The following is a 24,406-nucleotide window of genomic DNA, read 5'->3' as shown; positions in this document are numbered from 1 at the left end:
AGGAACAAGTTGGAGAAACTTGCATTGTCATATGTCAAGACTTAAACATGTAGTAATTAAGACATTGGTTATTTAGCATAGACGCAAATGGTACAACATTAGAAATCCTGAAATAGTACCACACACATATAGAGTGTGGTGTATATAACAGGTAGCATTGTAGATCAATTGGGAAAGGATGTTCAATAAAAGGTGTTCGGATAAATTGATGCATATAAGAAAAAATTAAGGTTGGATTCACATCATGTGAATTAATTTCAAGTAAAGATCTAAGTACAAGGGCAAAAAACCTTACAACTAGGGGGAGCAAAGTGGAAGAATATCTTTGACTTCAAGGTAGGGAAAGATTTCCTCATAGAGATATAAAGTACAAACTCTATATAAAGGAAATATTTAAGTTAACATCTGTTGATCAAAAGACACTAGAAAGAAAGTGAAAAGAGAAGCTCAGACAGGGAGCAATAGATAGAACCTTCAAAGGATTTGTAACTTTCTAGAGTGTGTAAAGAAAACTTTAAAAATCAGTAAGAAAAAGACATTTTTAGAGAAAAAACATCAAAATATGTATTTCTCAAAAGAAGGAAAAGTGAATGACCAATTTTAGGAATGAAAAGGTGGTCAACTTAAATAGTAAACAGAGCAATGCAAGTTTAAACCATAAGAGAATATTTGTATGCTCTGAAATTAGCAAAAATAAAAAGTCTGACAGTATGCATGTTAGCATGAATCTGATGCAGTGAGCACCAGCATCTGCTTTGTTGGAGTGTAAATTTGGTTACAACTACTTTGTAATACAACATATCATCTAGTGAAATTGAATGTATGCATTCATGTGTTTCTTTAACCCAGCAAGTCCATTTCTAACAGTGTACATACTCTTAGAGAAATTCTGACACCCATACGCCAGGAGACAAATAAGATATTCATACTAGCATTGTTCGTAGTAGTAAAAAACGAGAAACATTCTAGATATTTATAAACAGAAGAGAATGATGAATTGTATGCACATAATGTTGGGTAATACAGCAGGAAAGTACACTTAACTTTCTGTCTATATACATTTTAAAGCATGCAGATTTTATTTTTAATGGTTATTATGTACATCTTTTGTTATTTTTAATGTTTATTTTTGAGAGAGAGAGAGCGCGACAGCGCGAGGATGAGTGGGTGAGGGGGAAGGGCAGAGAGAGCTGAGAGACAGAGCTGTCAGCACAGAGCCGACTCGAGGCTCGAACCCACCAGCCATGAGATCATGACCTGAATTGAAGTCAGATGCCTAACTGAGCCACCCCGGTGTCCCAAAGGATCCAGATTTTAAAAGTTATATAGAATTACATGCATTTATGTGAAAAAACTATAAAGGAAATAATAAAATCAAAATTCAGAATAGCAATTACTCCTGGAATAATAAGAGAAAAATGTGGTTAAAGAGGCACATTGTATTAAGATACAGGTTCAGCTGCATTTGTCAGAAACCCTACATAGTGACATAAACAAGATTCTACAAGTGTATTTCTTTGTCTTAGATTGAAAATATCCTAGATATGACAACCACATTCGACATGGTGATCTAGGAGCTAGGCTTCTCTTTTGCTTAATCTTGTATTACCTCATCTACATGGTTATGGTAGCTCAGCACCACAGCTGTGTTTCAAGTATAACATGGAGGAATGGAGGAAATGAGTGACCTTTAAGGTCACTTCCCAGAAGTTGCACACATGACTTCTCCTGGCTAGAATTTAAGTAATTTTTTAGATCCACAGAGGCTTGAGAAATGTGCCTAGCTGAAAATCAGTTCTACAACAGACAAAAAGAGAGCAGAGGTATTGGAGGAAAGTAGCAATATCTGCTGCAGGCTAACGAGGGTGGAGTAGGAGGAGAAGGCATAATTGGTATTGTTCTGTTTCTTGAAATAGGATGGTAAGTATAGGTGACCTTCTAATATTTTACTTTATGCCTTCCCTATAAATTATATATTTTTATGTATATGAAATTTTTCATTATTAAAGCTAAGAAGTTTAGTGGATACTTTTTGGCTTTGTTTTGCTTGAATCTTCTGCAGCATATGGAACTATCGATCATACCCTCTAAACATTTGAATTTTTATTGGCAAGAATCTCCTGGTTTTTCTCTTATTTTTCCATCCATTTCTTTTCAGCCTCCCGGGCTTCACTTTCTCTGCAGGGAACAAAAAGGCCTTTTCCTAGATGCCCCTCACTTGTCTCCAAAATTATTTAGGATAGTTTCAAATTGGCTAATGGGTTTCCTGGAGTTGGAAAAATTTCAAGAAAAAACTAATTATATGGTAAATATTCAGATTTTATCACCTTTTGTTCATAATGCTCTATCCATATAAGGAAAAGGGAGGTTAGCACCCTTTTTTCTTTGTAATTTCAAAGATTTTTTTATATCTTTCTGAAGTACATCATAAAAGGACAAATAATTCTAGAGTGAGTCCAAAGTATCAGTGTATCCTGTAAAGATAAAGAACAGCATAAATATACACATATCATTAGAATAAATCTTGGAAACAACTCACATTATTATAATCATGTATAAACATATTATATCTTTTTATAAAAACCCATCGATTTACTTGACCTCCCAGAATGACTGCATTTCTTAACCTTCCTTGCAGCTAGGTATGACTCTGTGACCTAGGTCTTGGCTAATGGAATGTAAACAGAAGTCACTGCATGATAAATTTTAGCATATGTTAACAGGAACTATTTTTTCCCCAGTGAAATAGTCTCAGGCATACATGCATTTGAGAATTTGCATTCACTTAATTTTTATTAAAGCAAATAAAATAAAATGCAGTTGGTTAGCATTCAGGTTTCAACCATATGTCAGGGACTGTGTCAGGTTCTGGGAATACAGCCTTGAACAAATTATAGTCCCAACCTTCCAAGGAGCTAATAATAGTCCAAAAAAAGTCTAGTTGAATGCTGTGGTAGAGATAGATGTGCCTAAGGTGCTATGGAAACATAGAAAATGCCAAGGTTAGCTAAGAAACTCAAACTCAAGAAAGTTGACAAACCTCATGTAAGTTTATAAAATAAAAGTGTTTAAAAATAGCATCTAAAGATCTATTAGCATTTTAAATATCAATTACATTAAAAAACACAATGAGTCCAAATGTTATTATAGGGAATAATAGAGGTTAAGAGTGAAGGAAGGAGTACAGGTGAGCTCTACTGTAAAAATATTTTCTCTATTTTATAGATCTTTGCTTGTTTACTAATTTTATAACCAGAAAAAAGAATTTAAAATCCAGATTTTAAACAGAATATGTACTTCTTAATGTAGTAAGATAACTTTTTTTGGTTTAGCAACATGGTTTTCCTAAGATTCCTGGACTCAAATCTTTATTTTCAGAAATGCAAACTCGTGTAACATATTGTGTGTTTTATACATATTCTTTTAACGTTTTAAGTCAAATTTTACCTAATGTAAAAAGTACAATGCTCATAGTACTTCACAGTTATTCCAGTGTAGATATTTTCTTGCATTGGAATTTAAGACAGAGAATCCAGTTTCATTCATTGATTGTAACAGATTGCAATGAGGAAAACAGTATGCACACTTCTTAATCCTAACATAGCACCTGCTCACCATCACTTACAGTTGTCACTAATGTGGAATGTAGCCATTGTCTTGTATTTTATGTTTTTAATTTTTTTTAGTATTTATTTTTGAGAGAGAGACAGTATGAGTGGGGGAAGGGCAGAGAGAGAGGGAGACACAGAATCCGAAGCAGGCTCCAGGCTCTGAGCTGTCAGCGCAGAGCCTGACACGGGGCTTGAACCCACAAACTGTGAGATCATGACCTGAGCTGAAGTCTGATGCTTAATCTACTAAGCCACCCAGGCACCCCTGGCCATTGTCTTTTAACCCAAAGTTCTTCACACTTATTTTTCCTTATTGTGATTTTGTAAAGGAAGACCTTGCTCTTCCTTTTGAAAAACTGAAAAGGGATTAGTGAAATCTCATCATGTTTATGACCTTTAATAAATGACAAAGAGTATGTCCCTTTGTCATTTTCAAGTTCTTTCTCCAAGGTGACTTAGTAAACTAGAACTTTCTTGTGTCATTTAGATACTGTACTTGATAACTATTATATCCTCTCTGAGTGATTCAGTTTTTAAGCAAAAATGAAGTCTTTTTTTTCCCTTGCAGACTTTGCCTTCAAAAGAAACAACATTTTTAAATACGACGCAAATGCCTTGTTTGCAATCAGCTTCAACTTGGAGTAGCTGTGAACACAATTCAAAATCTCAGATATTAAGAGAGCATGTATCAGAATTGGACTCTTCTTTCCATTCTGTCCTATCATTGCCATCAGGTAAGTCCACTTATAAAAAATTTCTAAGTAACTGCATATTTCTGTGGTGAAATGTAATCCTATGGATATATGGAATCAAAATTGTATCAATTATTTTGTCACTAGATATTAGAATTAAAGTTTTCATAGAGGAATTAATCCTGAGTTAATGTTCTATCTTTGCAAGTTGATTCTTTAATTCCTTGGAAACTGTTTTGATTTACATTGATTACATAAGCTTTTGATCTTTTCAGGGTTAAATTTTTAGAATTTTATTGATAACTTGACTATGCTGTTGAAATGGTTGTCAGGAAGTCAGTGTTCTTTTTCTAATGTGTTATTCTGCATGGAATTTTCTCTGCCATATAATATTCCTCTGTTTATAATCAGCATGACTTTCCCAAGAGAAGAAAATTGTCCATCTTTAGGTATAGCTAATTTTTGAACCTCAAGAAAATCTATAATCCGTAACTGAGTAAATGAGGCACATACAGGCCCACCTCCTTTTAAGTTTCTAGTTCTTGATTTTTGTTGGAACCATTCCAGTTGTTTCTGTATTGAACTGAAGTAAATATTTAGGGTAAGAAAGGAAGCATTCTTCACACTGGTTATTTCAGGTTCTTCTCTGTATGGGAAGACGTCTCAAATGGGCTTTTGTGTTTCCTTTTCAGTTTTCGGTTTTAATCATCCAGGGATGGCTCGTCTTCACAAAACACTATTTCTTGTACCTGTTCCTGCCCTGATTCCTGAATCTTAGTTTTTGTTTGTTTGTTTGTGTTTTGTTTTTACCAGTATTTGAGTGGTTTCTTAGCTACATAATACTTTGAAGTAAGTTTCTGGCAGGAGCTGTGTTATTCCATCTTTGAGGAAAACTTAATGATAGAAACAATAATAAATACAACAATAATCAGCCAACATTTGGGCTTAGCATACCCATAAGCACATTACATTGTTTTAATTCTTTCAACAACCCTATGAGAATACATAGTTTTCCTCTTTATCTTACATACAAGAAAATTGAAGCTAAGAGATTTTAAATTACTATTCCAAGATTATACAGCTAGTAAATAATGGAGGCAGGATTTGATGTGAGTAGTCATACTTCAGAGCTACACTCCTAACCTTTACTCTTTACTGTCTGTTTTCTCATAGTACATTTGTTTCTCTGATGATATACCCCTGAGAGCTGATAGAGTTATCCTTCATTTTAATCCTCTTAGGTCCCCTCCAATAAGTTAAGATTAACTTCCTCACCTGCCAGTTAGTGTTATTCATTTCTTCTTGCATTCATTTAATAAAGATTAGGTACCTTACTGCTTACTAGGTACTAAGTAGGTATTAGGAGTATAAATACAAATAAATCCCTCAAGGTACTTGCATTCTAGTTTAAGAAAACTGAAATGTAAACTGATTGATGTACTACAGTGTTATGATATATTTTTATAAAAGCCCAAAGTCACAGGGTGGGCACTAAGAAAGATATATGGATGGAACAAGGGCCTAACCCTAGTTTTCTCACAACTCATGACGAACAGTGGTAGAATAGGTGATATTTTCTTTATAAAAATGTGATATTTTTTAGAGAAATAAGCTTATTTTTTGGTAATTGGAAACCATTGGATTCCTAAAATGTATAAGTAGCATATTTAATTTGTATTCTTAGTTTCATTTTGTTAAGTAGTTTTTAGATGATCATAGTATATAGTGCTAGGATTGAAATCTTTCCTACCTCTGTTCTGTCCCTTGGGACAGATGCCATGTTGAAACTCATGAACATATTTTTTTTTTTTTTCCCACCCTTGAGTATGGATCTGTTATTAACATACAGCGTTTAAGAAAGAGGTACTTCTTTGTTTAAAGTCCAGACTCATTCTAGGTCTGTTCTGATTTATATGTTTGTAATTAGTTTTCTTTTTTCAGTAGCAAAACTTTAAATACATCAATTGCTTTATGAAATATTTGTTTCTTAGGAAGAAGTTTACGTGTCTCTATTAAATGCTTTATTTTAGCGTTCTTGATTGAAAAAAAAAATAAATGTGAAGTACATCTACTTTATTATTTAGCTCCTCTTTTGGTTGTGAGAATATAGAATATAAATATAGTGAATTGAACATCTTAAGTCTCTATTTGAAGGAAAGGAACTAGTCTGTATGTGAAAGTGCATTTTGTCATTCACAATACTAGTAAACTAAGGGAATGTGAACCTTGGTATTTTTATAAAATGTTGCATCTGAATTACAGTGGTTTTCCCTCAAGTAATTAAAATTATGTATCTTTTAGAAACCTCATTATTTCAAATGTCAAGTTTGTGGGGGTGGGTGGAATGAACTTAGTTGGCCGGGTTTTACTCTGTTTTATTCAAGACCTTTGGCTGCATTTGTTTCATCTATGAATACTACTTATTAATACTAATAATTTCTATCATCTTATTATTTTCGTTTATGAACTTGTTCATCATCAGAGTTTTTGTTTATTTACAGCATATAATCAGTAATTTCCAAATTTCTCTCTGTATGTTTGGAAAGAGTATTTTGCCACTTCTGATAGTTGTGACATTTTAAGCTTTTGCTTATTTTTCTAAGCTTATGTGCTACTTAGAGAAAGAAAGCAATCGTAATATTAGAGTCTGTAAAGAATGGTATTCACTCAAAGTACTTTTACTTTATTTTGCCAGATGTGCCTCTTCATTTTCACTTTGAAACATTGCTAAAAAAGACTGAAATAAAAGGAGATCTTGCTGAAAATAAATTAGTAGGAGACTGTGTCATATCTCCATCACCTGGTATGTCATTTACAAATCTTGTACTTTATATATGTTTTACATCTTTCCGATACTCACTGTTTTTGCTTTCTAAGGAAATAAAATTTAACAGAAGAACAAATCTAAATCCTTAATTTTTAATATTCACTTTTTACAAATTACCACACACACACAAATAGAAAATACACAGGAGCGATCTTAAGAAGAAATGTGATACTGAATGAAAATTATGAAATGTTATTAGTAAATATAAAAGGAAATCTAAATACACTTAGAGAAACAGCATTCCTAGACAAGATTAATAAGGATATCAGTTCTTCCTATTGGTTTATAACTTGAAGTTCTAATAGATTTGGTTACCTTAACAAAATAATTGGAAAGCCCACTGGGAAGAATAAATGGGAAAATACAAAGTAACTGCTGGAAGAAGTATTCAGAGAATCCATCTTAACCACATATGGAAACATGACAAAAATATGTAATAATTATTAGCATAGATTTTGCATACAATTAGGAAAGTAAATCCATGAAGCAGACTATATAGCTTATACTTTATAATGTAAGGGAAGAATTGTAAATTCATGAGAATGTGGAGAACTATTCAGTAAACAATATTTTTAGTATTGTTAGTCTTTTGGGGGAAATTTTGTTTACATACTTATTTCATACCACGTATCAGAATAAATTCTAGTTGGTTTCAAGAACTTGAAATAAAACACTAAAATTACAAAATAAAACTTGAAGAATTAAAGTGAAATTGTTTTCAGTATTACGAATGGGGGCAGGGACATTGCCTATGCTTGGAAACAAGAAGAGAAACATCAACATGTTTTGACCATCTACAAGGCTGAAATCTTTCTAACATCAGAAAATTCATACAAACTGAGATAAACTATTTCTAGATGAAATAATCATCTACCTCAAAAACTCAAGAATCAACTGAATGCCTGTTAAAATTGGGAGTCTGAAAAAGTATAGGAATTTAAAATATATTTATAGAAATCAGCAGCTTTTATAAATACCAATAATAACCATTTACAATATGTAAAGGAATTTTTGAGATATTAACAATGAAAATATAAACTATCTAGGATTAATTAAATTTGTAAGGGTCTACACGAAAGAAAACTTCCAAAGTTTTATTGAGGAATGCAAGATGATGTGCCTAAATAGAAATACCCTGTTCCTGTCAGAAGACAGTATTTCAACATGTAAAGTGAGTAACATTATTGTTTTTCTCCTTGACTAATTTTCTCAAAGTCACATTTGGGGAAGTGATAGGGCCAGGATTCAAATCCAAACAATCAGGCTCAAAGAATTCATGTTTTAAACAACTAAGTTTCCTTTGTAATCAGTGGATTAAACAATGATTTTGGGGGAACAATTGAGATCTCTACAGCACATTAAAATAAATTTAAGATGGGTGAACATTAAATACATTCCAGATGGATTAAAGAGTTAAATGTTAAAAATGATGTCTTAAAAGAATTATAAGAAAAACTAGATGTATTTAATGATGATAATAATGAAAATGATAATCATAAGTAACATATACTGAGTGCTTATGTGCAGACACCGTGCTAAACATTTACTATCTTCTGATTACGTTAAGACATTTAAACATTATAATCATCAATTCTGGCAAGACTGTGTGTAGTAAAAACAGGACCCTCAAATATTTTAGGTAGCATTAAGAATACAAACCTTTTGGAAAGTACTGGGAAATGAATGACAACGCCCTTAAACTACCTGTTTTTAAAAATAAACTCATTGAAGAAAAACACTGTTTACTTGTTCACTTGCTTACAATTAATGTTTACTAAACTGCTAACTCTGTTTTCTGACCCAATACATCCATTTCTAATAACCTAGTCTAATGCTAAATACAAATATATTCATTTATATTTACAAATATATTCATTTTAAACACTATTTGTGTTAATGGGAAATTGGAAACAGAGCATAATTGAGATGTGATTAACCAACACAGTGGGACATACAGCTTTTAAAAATATCTTAAAAGTTCATGTAAGGATGGAAACATTAAAGAATGTTAAGTGATAGAAAAGGACAAAAAAGTTTTACTTCTGTGTATGGTCTGATTATAACCATATAAAAATGTTCATTCTTCTTTCAACCAAATGTAACATGTGGGCCTTTTGGGGATCCTGATTTGAACAAGTCACCTGTACGAGCACACACAATTTTTGAGATAATAAAAATTTGAAATTTGAACATGCAGGCTGTTGAGTATTAGTGAATTAATTTTGTTAGATGTAGTAATGCATGTGGTTACATAAACACACACTTTTTATCTGTTAGAAATTCAAGCTCACACATACGTCGAGGACGAGATAGAAGATAGGCAGTCCAGGATTTGCTTTAAAATAGGCCAGCAAAAAAAAGTTGGTGGGGAAAAAGATGAAACAAGATTGGTCACCAGTTTGTAATCATTGGTTATGAATATAGGCACAGGGGAGTTCATTCTTCTCTTCCTCATTTGTGTTTGTTGAAATTTTTCCACAGTAGAAAGTTAAAAAAAAATAAGTGGAAAGCACTAAGGACAAGCAGCAGTTGCCTATGCTTAGGGGAGAAAAATCTAAAGAAATGCAGGAAAATATAGGTTATGTGCAGGTAATTTTTCATGATATAATTCTACTACTTGAAATTTTTCCTTAGACTGATCTTTAAAAAAGAAAATATGTATGCATGAAGATGATTATTTTAAGAATGACCATAATAGAAATAGCATAATTAACAACAACCAGCTCTAATAGCTAGGGAATAGTTAAATGATATTATCTCTAATTAGAAGAGTGTTAGGCAACCATCTGAAAAAATAATTTGTGAATTATCAAATTTGAAAAATAAGTTAAACTACATTTGAAATGTGAATATGAAATGTATGCACATGTATAACTGAAAGGGAATATGCAAAACTGAAATTATATACTGTTAGATAAGTGAGATTAGGTGATTATATTTTTTTCTAATGTTGTTCTGTTTATCTATTTGACTTAAAAAGATAGGGCAGTGTAAATGTGTTAGTCACAGAATTAATGGTAACATACCAGTAATGCAATGCCATGCTAGTCAGGGGGAATTAAGAGCTAGGAATGGAAGACATTTGAGATGAGTGCTGCTGTATTATTAGGCAAATCATCTGAGTATGTAGTCTTCTGTATCTCGATCTCTCCTCCCTTATTTTCTTCCCCTACCACTCCAAACCCAAATAATTAAGGGTTAATTAGGTTTCATCGTATATAAGCATGTCTGGAATAGTCGCTTGTTATTTTTTCTTTTATTGTTAAGTGATTTCTGTAGAATTAAGTAAAACTAGAGTTCAACATTTATTGATCATATACTCTGTGCCAGGCAGACTAAGTGCTAAAGAATCAAAGGTGAATCACAGGGAATCAAAGAAATTATAATGTAATAGGGGGAAGCAGACACGCAAATAACTATTAAAATGATGTGAGCACAGATATGACAAAAACATTCTAAAAAGTAGAGGGAGTGTAGAACTCTCTGCCTGGAGGAAGGCAGAGTGATGGGGGAAGGGCAAGAGGAACTCCAGAAAGATGGTGATGCCAGGTGTAGCTTTAAATACTCAATTGGAATTTAAAGGAAGAAGAGCAAAGTGTTCCAAATCATTGTTTCTCAAACTTTTATGTGCAAATTACTTGGGCGATATTGTTAGAATGCAGATTCTGGTTCAGTTAATCCTGGAATGAAGTCTGATTCTGGATTTCTAACAAGGTCCCAAGTGATTCAAATGCTTGGACCTATATTGGTTTTAAAATGGAAACAAACATGTGATTTGTCACGGAACCATAAGACAGGGTGATGTGTTTAAGTATATTCAGAATGCCTGGTATTCTTATAGGGTAAACCGTGTGAAGGTAAGTAGACGGATGTTTGCGAGCTTTGCCACAGAGCTTGTATTTATCCTCTGTCGTCCAGAATTGGCAATTAAGAAAGCACAACTGACTTCAAGTAACAAGTAGGGAAAAGACAAATTGTAGTGGGTCGAAGACTGAATGATTAGTAGCTAATCATGAGGAAATACCAGGCAAAGCCAATTAAGGGCCTGTATTCGTCAAAACATGCAGTCATGGAAGACAACAGTGGAACAGTTTCAGATGTAAGAAAACTTTAGAGATATGACAAATGCAGAGTGAACAGAGTTTTCTATAAATAACATTGTAGGAATAATTGGTGAAATTCTATGAAGTCCATAGTTAGCTAATAGTATTAATTTCATTTTGATGGTTGTGTGGCCATGTAAGAGAATGCCCTTGTTTTTGAAAAATACATATTGACATAGAGGTACATCATGTCAACAACTTAATTTCATTGGAGTTCAGAAGGATAAAGCAAATATGGTAACATTTGCAGAATCTGAGTAAAGGGTATATGGGACTTCTTTTTACTATTGCAAGTCTGAAATTGTCAAAATGAAGTTTATTTTTTTAGTGGACAGATGAGAGGAACAGTAGCGCTGAAACTCACACAAGCCAAAAACCTAGGGCTCAGGTTTCTTCACCTACATGTCCTCATATCTAAGCCCATTGTCCTTTTGATCTTAATCATTTCAAATATGCTCCTCTGTCTTCATTTCTACCACTTTCAGAGTCCAGTGTAATGATCCCTTATCTATACTGCTGAAATAGCCTAATCAGTTCTTCCTTCTCTCCAATCCCTGTAGCTTGTGATCTTTTCAAGATGCAAAGCTACTTATATCACACCTGCTCCCCACCACTATAACTTAAAATTATTTGAAAGGAAGTATTATTGAGGGACCCCTAAAGCTCTACCCACACAGGATGGCTCCTACCTGTTCATGGTTCTTTTTCACTATCCTCCTTACTCTATACTACCTAGCCACGGTTCTGTTGCCAAATTTATCTGGCTTCCTGTTGGGCCTCTCTATACATACCATTCTCTTCCCCTTGACATCAGTTATTTCTATTCATATTTGAAATCTACCACTTTACCTGGGGTACTTTTCCTAGAGCTCTCTTACATACTCCCATTAACTTCTCTAAATAGCACTTCTCTTTTCTGTTACACGTTGGTTGCAATTATTTGAGATAATGCCTGTAAAGCCCATTAGGGGCAGGGATCATGACTGTGCTCACCAGGGTCCCTAGGGTACTTGGTATTGTAATTAAGTCTTTATAGTTAATGAATAAATGAAAGGGAAGGCAGGAGACAGGAGAGATATGGGGTCAAAGTGTGTTTTAGGATAGAATCTAGGAGAGGATTTTGGAGAGCAAGCACTGAAAGGCTGAGAGGGTTATAAATAGACGAAGAGAATGTATAGTTTTTCAATTGTCATATTTCCTACTGTTTCAAGAGTCCATTGCAACCTCACAAGACAATAAGGAAAAGTAAGTGTAAAAAAATGATTAAAATTAAGTATCACCTTAGGGAAGGTTAAAGTTTCTTAAAAAAGTTTGACTTGCTTTTAGAAAAAAAGGAAGGTGATGAATTGCTTTTAGAAAAGAAGAGTGAATTGACTGGAATTGGTTTGAAAATACTCCAGAAATGTTTCCATTAAAACAAGAGATGGCATTATTGGAATACCTGCCCATGCCAGGCACATACAATTTTAAAACCTCACAATTCTAGTTACCCTTTCTAGAAATGAGTTTAGAATTATGCCTGCCATCTTGTTTTGTTTTCTTTGTGACATCTTTCTCTGAAGTCTTTGGGTGGTAAGAAATCTTGGGGCCATCTTAGAATTCTGCCATTTTCCCTGAGCTCTTTAAGGTCACTTTCTGTTTTCAGGCAGGTAGTCTTGCCTGGCCAATTTGATCATTTCTTTGCAGTAATCTTATCCCTTTTCTGGTAAGTTTTAGGATATCTCCATTGTGATGTGCTGTAAGATTAGCATTTTTTCCCCCTCCACTTGTCTTGACAGCCAATTGAGTTCTTGAAATCTTAGGGTTAATATCATTGTGGAAAAACTTTGGCCTATTTCTTCAACATTGGCTACCATTCATTCTGTTACCCTGTTTTGGTTTGTCCCCTCCCACCCCCCCCCCCCCCCAATATTTTCTATCACTCTATTCCTTTGAGTTGTATAGTTCTCAACCTAGATTTTGATGTTTAGCCCATGTCCACTGTATTATTCAGTCCAGTTAGTGATGGTTGTTTTTAAATTTGAACATATTTTCCACTTCTGAGGGCTCTCTAGTGGGGCCTTTTGCCTGTTTCTTCTGGCAATGTTAGTTGTTTCAGTCTTGTTAACTGTATTCTGTGCATCCATTCACTATTACTTGAGATGGTTCATTTCTACATCTTTGACTTTTACGGTGTTGGTATTCAGATTTTTGGAGTCTTGTGTTCTCACCTTTACAGTTCATATTCACTATTTAAAAAAAAATTTTTTTTTTAACGTTTATTTATTTTTGGGACAGAGAGAGACAGAGCATGAACTGGGAAGGGGCAGAGAGAGAGGGAGACACAGAATCTGAAGCAGGCTCCAGGCTCTGAGCCGTCAGCACAGAGCCCGATGCGGGGCTCGAACTCACGGACCGCGAGATCGTGACCTGAGCTGAAGTTGGACGCTTAACCGACTGAGCCACCCAGGCGCCCTTTTTTTTTTTTTTTTAATTTTTTTTTTTTTTTTTTATATTCACTATTAATACTGTTCTGCCACTGCTATTTAGGGGATCCTTTCCCTCCATGGGTAGAAGTTGCAGTATATACTGTTTTCAGGAGCAGTTAAGGTCAGGCAGGACATAGTTCAAAGTGAGGCACTTAGTATTGCTTTCTCATCCATTTCTCTGCTCGGCTTGGATTTTGTTATCTATTAAGACAGATAATCTCAAGGAGTGTGGCTGAGAAGTTGGCATGTGTAGTCATCCTTTCAGTTAACTGTCCATCTAAGTAATTATCCTCCACTTTCATTTCCTCCAGGTCTAGAGCACCTTTGATGGTCATAGTTTTGTGGCAGCACTTTCTCATGTGCTTTTACCTTGATTGCTCTCCAAATTCCATGTGGTATTAGTCTTTCAGAGATTCCTCACAAATTCTGCTTTACTCACAAGTTCCCTTTTATTGCTTGCTAATGTGTGTGTATATATATGTGTATATGCACATCTGTGTGTCTATGTATAAAACTTTTGTTACTTTTAGGGTGCTTTGTCATCTGGTAATCAGAGTCTGATTACTGTTGGTAGACCACACTCTGTTTTTCAGTGTTGGTGAGAATTTGGCACTTAGGCCTACATTTCTTTTTCCATTCCTTTCCACATCTCCAACCCCTTCAAAAAAAGCCAATTTGGTTCTTAATCCAGTACTGGAAATATGGGTTTCAGATAGACAATAATAATCATGAAGAAACTAACATTTATTAAATACTTCAGGTAGGTATCCTCCTAATGACCATTAGAGGGATTAACTCATTCAATCCTCATAATCCCATGATAGGTGCACTTCTCCCTATTTTACAGATAAGGCAACTGAGGCATAGAGACATTAAGTGACCCTAAAAGTTTTAGAAAATACATTGCTTTTAAAATTGAAAGAACAGTGCTAGGTACCGTCAGTTTGATGAAATCTGGTTCTTGCCCTCAAGAGGTCCCAGTCTCTTATAATTCTGTAGGATCTTACTTGATCCTGAATTATTTTCACATTGAAGGGGGAGCAGGGGCTAACGTAAGGATTCATATCATCCTCAGGCAACATTTACAGATGTGAACCAACCTCCTCTATAAAATTTTGCAATTTAGAAGACTTCGAGAACAGGTCACCTTTTCAGCCCCTTCAAATAATGGAGCAACTATAGGAAATTGGATGCTTATGGAAGAGGTTTTTAAGGAATCTTATTATGGGTATTTTCAGTGTACGATCATTCCATTTTGGTATAGAAGTATTTCATATGTAATTCTGAACTGGTAAATTAATGTTCTGCAATGTTATAAGAAATTAACACGTTCATTATCTGTGTCAAGGGAAAGAAACTTCACATTTCCTTTCTATTTGTTTTAGTACATAATACTTCTCTGAATCAATGGAGAAATGGATATTCTCCTACATGCAAGCCTCAGATAAGGTCAGAATCTTCTGTACAGCTGTTCCAGGGAAGAAAGAAAAGACACTTGAGTGAAACAGCATTAGGTAGGTTAAAATGAGGATGTGAGCACTAGTACTAAAAACTGAAAGTAAATTCTGATCTTCAAAGAACCTCTGCTTCATGGTAATCCAGAATAATCACTAATTACACAAAATATCCATGGTCCTATAAACATTACAGCATATTCATATAGTCAATTCAGAATGATCTGTGGACTGGGCATCCATCCACTAATGGCAATTAAGGATTTCCTTCCTATTTCCCCTGTCCAGAGTTATCTTCTACTGACTATCCTCCGAAACAGAACTTAAGCCTCCAGGGTTGTGTTCTGGACTCCGAGTATGTCAGTACAAAGTCTCCTCACAGAAATGTATTACCATTTCGGGGACTTACTGTGGGGGTGTCAATTCACTGAAGCTTCCTTAGAATTTTGAGAAATTGGCTGAGATTCACCAAAGGTAACTCAACCAAGTAGTTCAATTTCTCTTAGGAACTTATAGTTCCAAAATGGTCAACAGATCTCTTTGAAACTATAACTCTTCTAATAATACAAAGTGGGATTTTTGTTGTGGGGACTTGGGACTATCAGATTGTTTCCAGAATTATTGCAAATAATGATTAAAAAATAAAACTTACCAGGAAATATATATGCAAATTATCTATATACTTTTTTGGTTCTTGTTCATTGTTCCAGTGGACAGAACACTATACTCATTAGTCAAGTATTCCCCAGATGTAATATGTCAATATACCCAAAAACTTAGAAATTGCATTCAAGATGTGCTGGACTAATTATACTTGATGAATTTAACACATTTATCACTACTGTCTCTAGAAATCCCACCTTAACAGCCCAAGTCACTACCTGATAAGGTAGCGTGGCACAAAATTAAACTCCTGGGGCCACATCCAGAGATTCCATTGTGCTTTTTAGTGCCTCAATCTTAGGACAACCAAGAGTCACCTAGCTTTTGAGGAACTTACTTATATATAGAGCTCTTTCTCTTTCAACTTACAACAGGGTTGTATCCTGATAAACCCATGGTAAGTTGAAAATATCTTGAGTCAGTAATTATTTAATACACCTAACTTACCAAACACCATAGCTTAGCCTTCAATGTGCTAAAAACACATTAGCCTACAGTTCGGCAAAATCCTCTAACACAAAGTGTTGAGTATCTCTTGTAACTTATTGCATACTATAATGAAAGTGAGAAACAGACTGGCTGTATGGGTACAGAATGGTTTTAAGTATATCCATCGTTTATCTTCATGATCACATGGTTGACTAGGAGTTGCAGTTTGTTGCCCAGCCTAAGGGTGTCCAACCACACCGCTATCCCAGAAAAAGGTCAAAATCCAAGGTACGGTTTCTACTGAATGCATGCCACTTTGGGGCTGTCATAAAGTTGAAAAATCCTAAGTAGAACCATTGCTAAGTTGAGGACTATCTACATACCAACACACAGGAAAACTTGCATCTCTTAATAAGAACCACTATGAAGTTCAGATTACCTAAGATCTACAATGTTTCACCTGAATTGATCTAACTTTATAACTTCAAGTTTGGTGGGAATACAGGAATAGAACAGGTAAGAGCCAGACTACAAAGTAAATAGGTAACTCCCAAAAGAGCAAGGTAGCTGGTCTCTTTAACAAATATCATGAAAAACAAACTCTTCTAGATTGTAAGAAACTTAAAAGACAGTAACTAATTTCAATATATGGATCCTGATTTGAAGAAACTACTAACCATAAAGGACATTTTTTAACAACTAGAAAAATAGAAGTATGGACTGGGTATTAAATTTTATATTACACAGAATACTTTCTAAGATCAGTACTAAAGTAAAATAAGCAAGGGCAGAAAATAAGTGAATAAATATATGTTCACAATTAGGGAATCAAAACAAATGGAAAAATATTTTCCTATGTAATTAGAAATTAATAATTTAATGTATTAGTAGACAAAGTCTCAGTAGAATGGTCAGAAGATCAAGTTAAGGAAAGGAAATCTCCCAGAAATTAAAAAGTCAAAATGAAAAAAACAGAAAATTAAGGGGGTAAGTCTTTGGATGTTAACATCCAAATAACAGGCATTACAGAAAACATGAACAGAGTGAAGAGAAGGGAGATTAAAGAAATTAGAGGTACTGGATTAAAAGAAAATGGAAATAATTGTGACAGAACTGTGGGTAAGATTTTTTTCATTTCCTTAATTGTTTTTGATACATAAGTTTTAAAAATAAAAAGATCAAACAGATAAGGAATGTTACCTAATTAGGAAAGTAATTTTAAGACCTATCACCATGTTTAATGTATGACATTCTCAATGGTTCTTTCCATGGCAGGAGAAAGAACTAGATTTGAAGAATTTGCTTTTCAACGCACAGAACCAGGATCCCATAGCAATTTTACTGCTGTTACTAATGTCAATGTTATATCAAGAACCCAGAATTCATCATCACAAGTAGGTTTTTTGGTATACTGAACCCTAAAATTGCTTGTAGATTTTTAAAACTGGCCAGTAAAAAAACGTATAGAATATTTTGTTAATCTTTAATAGCCTTATTTTACTTGTACATACCGGCCCGGTTTTTGTTGTTTTTGAAAGAGAGGGAGAGAGCAAGCGAGCGAGCAAGGTGGGGAGGGGCAAAAGAGGAGAGGACTGAGGATCTGAAGTGGGCTCTGTGCTGACAGCAGGGAACCTGATGCGGGGCTCGTAACTCATGAATCATGACATCATGACCTGAACTGAATTCAGATGCCTGACTGAGCCACCCTGGCGCCCCTAAAATGATCTTCTTAGGAAGCAATAAACTGTATTAAACTTTTTTACTAGTGAGCTAATTGCTCAGTAATCCTTGATTATAGTTTTTGGTTTCTCCTGTGAGAAACTATCATAACCATCCCTACTCCTTACCAGGAAGCTAAATTTAGTCTTGCTAATAAGAATCCAGCACTTGTGTTGTTCTTACTGTTTTGTCATCTGGTCAGAGTAGGGGTTAAAAGGTGAAAGGGTTTAGAAGAAACTGTAAAGCTCAGGGACCAGGAACACACAAATGAAAATTATAAAAAATGATCTTTACTAAATGGTACACCAAATGTTTCATATTCTTTCCTAATAAGTGTGCTTCTTAAATGATCATTTCCTTGACATTTGGGTGCTTTATGGTAACCTCTGGTAAGAGTTTGACATTTTAAGGTATTCCTATTTTTTATGGTCTTAAAAATAGGCTTGTATGTGTACACAAATGTACACTTCACACCTGCCGAAGGGATTGTGTTGTTTTACAAAGGAGAGGTGTGCTTGTTTTTAACATTTTATAGTCCACTCTATCACAACGTATTTATAAAACATGTATGCAGTACACCTCTTCTAGCCCTCATGAAAGGAGGGCATCATCACAGGTAACGAGATACTGTTGTTGAGTTGCTGTCCTCCTACCTTGTAGAATACTGCACGACGGAGATTGAGAAGCGAGAGCTCTTATGACATAGATAATATCGTGATTCCCATGTCATTAGTTGCCCCGGCTAAGTTGGAGAAACTCCAATATAAGGAAATACTTACTCCAAGGTATGTATACTTACATCTTTTTATTTTCTCTTCCTTCTTGAGTAAACTTAAATTTTCAAAGTGAAGTTAAAATTTTAATTAATGAAAGGAAGATGTTCCTCTCTCCTGTCTTCCACTTAGAGAACCATGGAGGGAGAACGGTGAAAGAAACCTTTACATTACTCCTGCTGAAAAAAAGTGCCATATATTATCACCCTACCTCTGTTTTTATTAAGAATTGGGAATTCCTAAGACTTAACTTTAACGCTCTTAAGTCTTTTTTTTCAATGTTTAGTTACCTTTTATGTATATATGGCACTAAAGGCTATTTAGGGATGTAAATAAGCTTAGTAATAAATAACCCTTGCTCTTTAACATGCAGTTCTGTAAATGACTGCAAAAAGGGTTCAAAGAAAGCAACTACCTTTGCAAGGGGTATTCACTGCAAGACAATAACACCTATGACCACAAAAATAAGATTCTGATGTATTGCCAAGTCAGCAATACAGTGGGGCATCACGAAGGAGGGAAAAAGAAGAAAGTTTATTCACACAGGGAAACCACAGCAAAGGCACACAGGTAAGTGTGCAAGCCTAAACTAGAGACCAAGTTTTTGTATAGGGTGATAAAGTTATGGCTACAAAAGAAATTAGAACCGGATTATGGAGGTCCCTGAATGCCATACACAGATCTGCTTCCTAGTGGCAGTGAAGTTAGTCAAAGTCTTGCTTTGTTTTGTTTTTTAGCAATGATGAAAGCAGTTTCTTCAGAATGTGAATCTGGCACCAGAAAGTAGACAGAAGAGGGTGGAAACAGACATAAGCTCAGTGACAACTACAGTAATTCCTACCCCTCTCTATATTAGCTGATTTCGAATTCTCTTATTCCTAATTGCTTTGAGGTATTAAGAACTCTTAATATTCTAGGAGGTATTATGAGAAATCCCACAGAGAACTTGTTGAGACATTCTGCAGAAGCAGAGTACCATTTGTAGTTATGATGTTCTGCAGCAACGATGTTTTTTCAATTGACATTGGTAGGCTGCAGCTGGCTGGCTGGCTGGCTGGGTTGGTTGTTTAAATAGAGGAATTCTGTGATCCAGTGGTTAAACTCAAGAGGCCATGCCGGGTGTCTTCACACAAAGAAATTGGCAAATGCTCAAGTGAGGGATTTTTTGTTTTTGTTTTTTCTTCCTGCCACTGTATCACCATCTATTGACTTAATTCAAAATTAGTATATTCTTAGGTATAAAATGCAGCTACACAGAAGAGACAGTTATTCACTGTAAGGCCAAAAGTAAAGTCTCATCTTCTTTTCATAATAGAAATTTTTCTCTTTAAAAAAATAAAGTATGAAAATACAACCATTTGAATTGTGAAAGTCCCAAGGAAAGAAAAACACTACTGCATTAGCTGTGCTTGGAGAATACAACTGCTACACTTAGATTAACATAAGCTGAAACTGGTTTGTATCTTCAACAGCTGGAGAATGGCTGTTCTTCAGCCTCTGGATGAATATGACGTAGGTGAAGAGGTAAGTTGCCTTTCACTTACGGATAACTGCACTGTATACATTACGAAGCCTGCTTAATTTGGGACTTGAGGAACTCAAGGGAAATATAAGCCCTTTAGCATACATTGACTTGTTTTTCACTTAGGAAAAGAAAGTTCATTAAGGATATTAACTTCATTAGGAAAATGTTTTTGTGCAAATTTAGATTTGCAAAGACAGTAACATATAAAGAAAAACATGTCAGTTGCTTACATGAACTGTTGAAACACTGAATTTATGTTAATATCTATATTCATTTCCAGTTATTAGTCCTGTTTTTCTGTTTAAGGAGATGTGGTCTTAATATTCAACCCTACAATGCCATATTCAAAACCTTGGGAACAGGTTGCTTTTGAATTTGGAAAACTTTGGACTTAAGAAAGAAGACATATGTGGAGTCTAGCATAGTTCTCATAATCAAATATTAATGTTTCTGTAGGGAAATATTTATAGAAATTGGAATAACCTCATCATTCCAGAACGGGCTATGTCACCAAATGAATTATGAACATGTGTTTTTTCAGATTTTTAGAACTGAAGGAAAGGGACTGTGAGCCTGTATGGGTAAAACTTCTATTAAGACAAGCATAATTTCAGGGAAAAATGTGTAACCAAATTAATTTGAAAGTGATGATCTGTAGAAGCTGTATTATGTAAGACATTTTGTCTCTGTCATAATCTTTCTAGGCCCACTGACTGTTCTTCAGCTACCAAGTCAACTTTTCAATGCACTCTTCCCTAGTTCAGAATGGTTCTGGCCAGGAAACCCAAATTCTTAAACCACTACCACCAGAGTCTTAGAACCTCTGATAAGTCATTAGTTAAAATAATTTTCTTTTTTTTCAGTTTTACTTTTCTTTGATATTAACATGTTAAGAGAACAGTGTATTCCATAAAGGGCAATCAAATACAAACCTTTGAATGAATTAAGCATTAAGAATTTTTTATACAAAGCACTGTGAACCTATCTGTAATCTAGGTTAAGTCTTCAAATATGACCCAGAAGTAAAAAAGTTTAAAAAAAAAAAAAAAAAAGTTCACTCCCTCTATTTTCGAATTTGAAGTTCAATTTTAGAGTTTTCTTCCTATATTCTCTTGATGAGAAATCGTTCTATTTCAAAATGTTTCTGATAAAAGAAAAACTTTCTAATTCCAGGTAGAAGATCTTTCTGATGAAGTCTTCTCCCTAAGACACAAAAAATATGAAGAGAGAGAGCAAGCCAGATGGTCACTATGGGAGCAAAGCAAGTGGCACAGAAGAAACAGCAGGCAGGTGTTATCAATTTAAAAGCCAAAACCATGAAATCCATGTAGAATTAACAAAATTCTGCATGAATATTGAGGAAGACACTAGAAAGGAAAAAGTATATACTGTATAACATCAGTTATTTGTACACAGGAGGGAAACACTGCATTTACTGAGCTTACATTCAAAATATATTTTGGCTGGGGCTCCTGGATGGCTCAGTCAGTTAAGCGTCCAGCTCTTTTGATTTTGGCTCAAGTCATGATCTCACAGGTTTGTGAGATTGAGCTCCGCATTGGGGTCCACACTGATAGTGCAAAGCCTCCTTGGGATTCTGTCTCCCTCCCCCACTCGTGCTGTCTGTCAAAATAAATATGTATATACATTTTGGCTAATTACAGAGTAATGAAATGAGTTTCTGTATTTTCCTCCACTCTCATTTCTCATGCTTATTGTCAGCCTGAGGAACAGATTTAACTCAGCAAATAATGTGAAAATTCTCCCTAAAGTAGGTCATCTCATTGTACTGTAATAGCAGACCTTACACTAGGGATTAGAATCTTGGTGATCGATTTTAACATGCCCACTTAAAAAATACATTATTTTTTTTTTTTTAATTTTCTCAAAAAACCTGTCCAGTCTAAGAAGCAGATGGTCTAGGGCACCTGGGTGGCTCAATCGGTTAAGTGACTGACTGCAGCTCAGGTCATGATCTCAAGGTTCATGGGTTCCAGCCCTGCGTCGGGCTCTGTGCTGACAGCTCAGAGCCTGCTTTGGATTCCATGTCTCCCTTTCTCTCTGCCCTTCCCCTGCTCGTATTCTGCCTCTCTCTCTCAAAATAAGTAAACATTAAAAGACAAAAAGCACCTGGTCTAAAATACTTTGAATATGATTTTTGGGGAGGGAGGATTAAATCCTGAGAACGTAATTAGTAATTATATATTTGAGAAAGTCCACGGTATTTTATATTTACATTTCACTGTGTTTTAATACAGCCAAAACTCAGAAAGGAAGATCATGAAGTCTGGGTAGTCACTATATTTAGTGTGGGGGCACCTCTCATTTACTTAGTACAGTTGACCCTCAAACACAGGTTTGAACTTTGTGGTCTGAACTATGTGGGCCCACTTACACACAGATTTTTAATAGTACAGTACTACAAATGTATTTTCTCTTCCTTACGATTTTAATAAATTTCATTTTTCTAGCTTACTTTACTGTAAGAATACAGTATATAATACATATACAAAATGTGTGAATTGACTGGTTTATATTACTGGTAAGGTTTCCTGGTCAACAGTCAGCTATTAATAGTTAAGTTTTGAGGGAGTCAAAAGTTATATGTGAATTTTTGAATGCACAAAGTGGTTGGTGCTCCCAACTCCTGTGTTCATCAAGGGTCAGCTGTACTTTTATTTAAGTAATCGCTACACCCAATGTGGGGCTCGAACTCACAACCCCGAGATCAAGAGTTACATGCTCTACTAAGCCAGCCAGGTGCCCCTCAACTGTATTTTGAAAACACATTTCTCTCTTTAGGTCTGAAAATACCCAGATTTCTTGTAGATCCTTATTCCAAGAGTTATCTTAACACACATATAAGACTCAATTGTCTTCTTTCTCCACATTCCAGAGGTATAATTTTCTAGAAGTACAGCGGAAAATGTGAATCGAGTCTTACATGGATGACATTATAATAGTCTTAGAATACTCTGGGAACTCTGAAAGACTGTAAGGGTCAAGTAACTGTCCTTTCTTATTTAAAAATAAGACAACAAAAACTCCCTCCTTGAAAACCCGAAACCCACTATTATAATTTGGCAGTTTCATAAAATAGTATTCATAACATACTGTTTAAGTCTTTGAGAAAGCATCAGGAAGATTGACAGATGAATTTTTAGAAATCTTTTGGGCAGAACTGTTTAAAGAAAAGCTACCAAGTTAAATGGACTTAGGGGTCGTTCATAAAACGTTAAGACCTCAAGAAATAGTAATTAAATATTTTCTTGATTTTCTTGCTAGAGCTTACAGTAGAAACGTTGAAGGACAGGACTTGCTCTTGAAAGAATACCCTAACGACCTTGGTGGTGGTCAGCACTGTGCTGCCGAGAGTCCTGCCGAGCCTTCTCCGCAGAGCCAGGATCTGGGCACACGGGGCTCACCTTCCTTAAATCAAAGTCAAGAACTCAAGGTAAGTATGAGATGATATACATGACCTGTGACACCTCTTTTTCAATGCCTTTTATCCTTTTGAAAACCTGTTTGTAGAAACCTGCTGGTTGCCAATTAACAAATTCAGCATAACAATCCACTGTTAATTGCTGGGTACAAATCAGAGGATATGTATGCCAACTTTCTAGTTCTGTCACTGATCATACACACCTTATCTTTTCGTAGAACATGTCAGTACCTAACTCCACCTACTCACTTATCTGTTAGGAAATGGGGATTCTATCCAAGTTTCATGACGACACCAATCTGATTAGAGAGAACAGCACCTGATTAGGCACACAGCAAATGTCAGCTAGTTCTCTTCCCTTCATAACAGATTTTTACCTGTCTCCCCGTGGATCCAGTTCTTACCTCCCAGGGAATGATTTCTAACACACCATCTATAAATTTTTGCACTGTTCTTCATAAGTAGGTGTTGAAAAAGAACTGTATCTAGAACACAGAGCAGAAACTATAAAAATTAATAGGCAAGTCGTAGAAAGCTCAGGGAAGGAAAAGTCAGTAGGTGTCTGTGATAGTTATGGGATGAAAACGGAGACACTCAAGTAGATCAAACACCTTTAAAGGGGCTTTTCCCAAAGCGCTCCTGTGCTGATAAGGAAGACCCGTGCCTTATAGCGGCGTTTCCTCTTTGTGGGAGGGTGAAG

General features: G+C 35.1%; 1 protein-coding gene across 9 annotated transcripts in view; it reads left to right on the top strand.

The window, feature by feature from the left end:
- Window positions 1–24,406, top strand: part of KANSL1L (KAT8 regulatory NSL complex subunit 1 like) — a 141,061-nt gene that overhangs the window by 114,840 nt on the left and 1,815 nt on the right. For 6 of the 9 annotated variants that reach the window (XM_042995240.1, XM_042995239.1, XM_042995241.1 and 3 more), the window contains 9 exons: window positions 2,159–2,305; window positions 4,180–4,345; window positions 6,999–7,106; window positions 15,087–15,215; window positions 17,523–17,641; window positions 18,627–18,751; window positions 20,212–20,263; window positions 21,438–21,550; window positions 23,550–23,718. In XM_042995240.1, coding sequence (XP_042851174.1) covers window positions 2,159–2,305; window positions 4,180–4,345; window positions 6,999–7,106; window positions 15,087–15,215; window positions 17,523–17,641; window positions 18,627–18,751; window positions 20,212–20,263; window positions 21,438–21,550; window positions 23,550–23,718 — 1,128 coding nt within the window. The remainder of the gene's footprint in view (window positions 1–2,158; window positions 2,306–4,179; window positions 4,346–6,998; window positions 7,107–15,086; window positions 15,216–17,522; window positions 17,642–18,626; window positions 18,752–20,211; window positions 20,264–21,437; window positions 21,551–23,549; window positions 23,719–24,406) is intronic. The other 3 variants (XM_042995243.1, XM_042995242.1, XM_042995244.1) reach the window with 2 other exon arrangements.

Source organism: Panthera tigris, chromosome C1, assembly GCF_018350195.1.
Source record: "Panthera tigris isolate Pti1 chromosome C1, P.tigris_Pti1_mat1.1, whole genome shotgun sequence".
Taxonomy (NCBI): Eukaryota; Metazoa; Chordata; class Mammalia; order Carnivora; family Felidae; genus Panthera; species Panthera tigris.
This window is presented reverse-complemented; position numbering and strand designations above follow the sequence as displayed.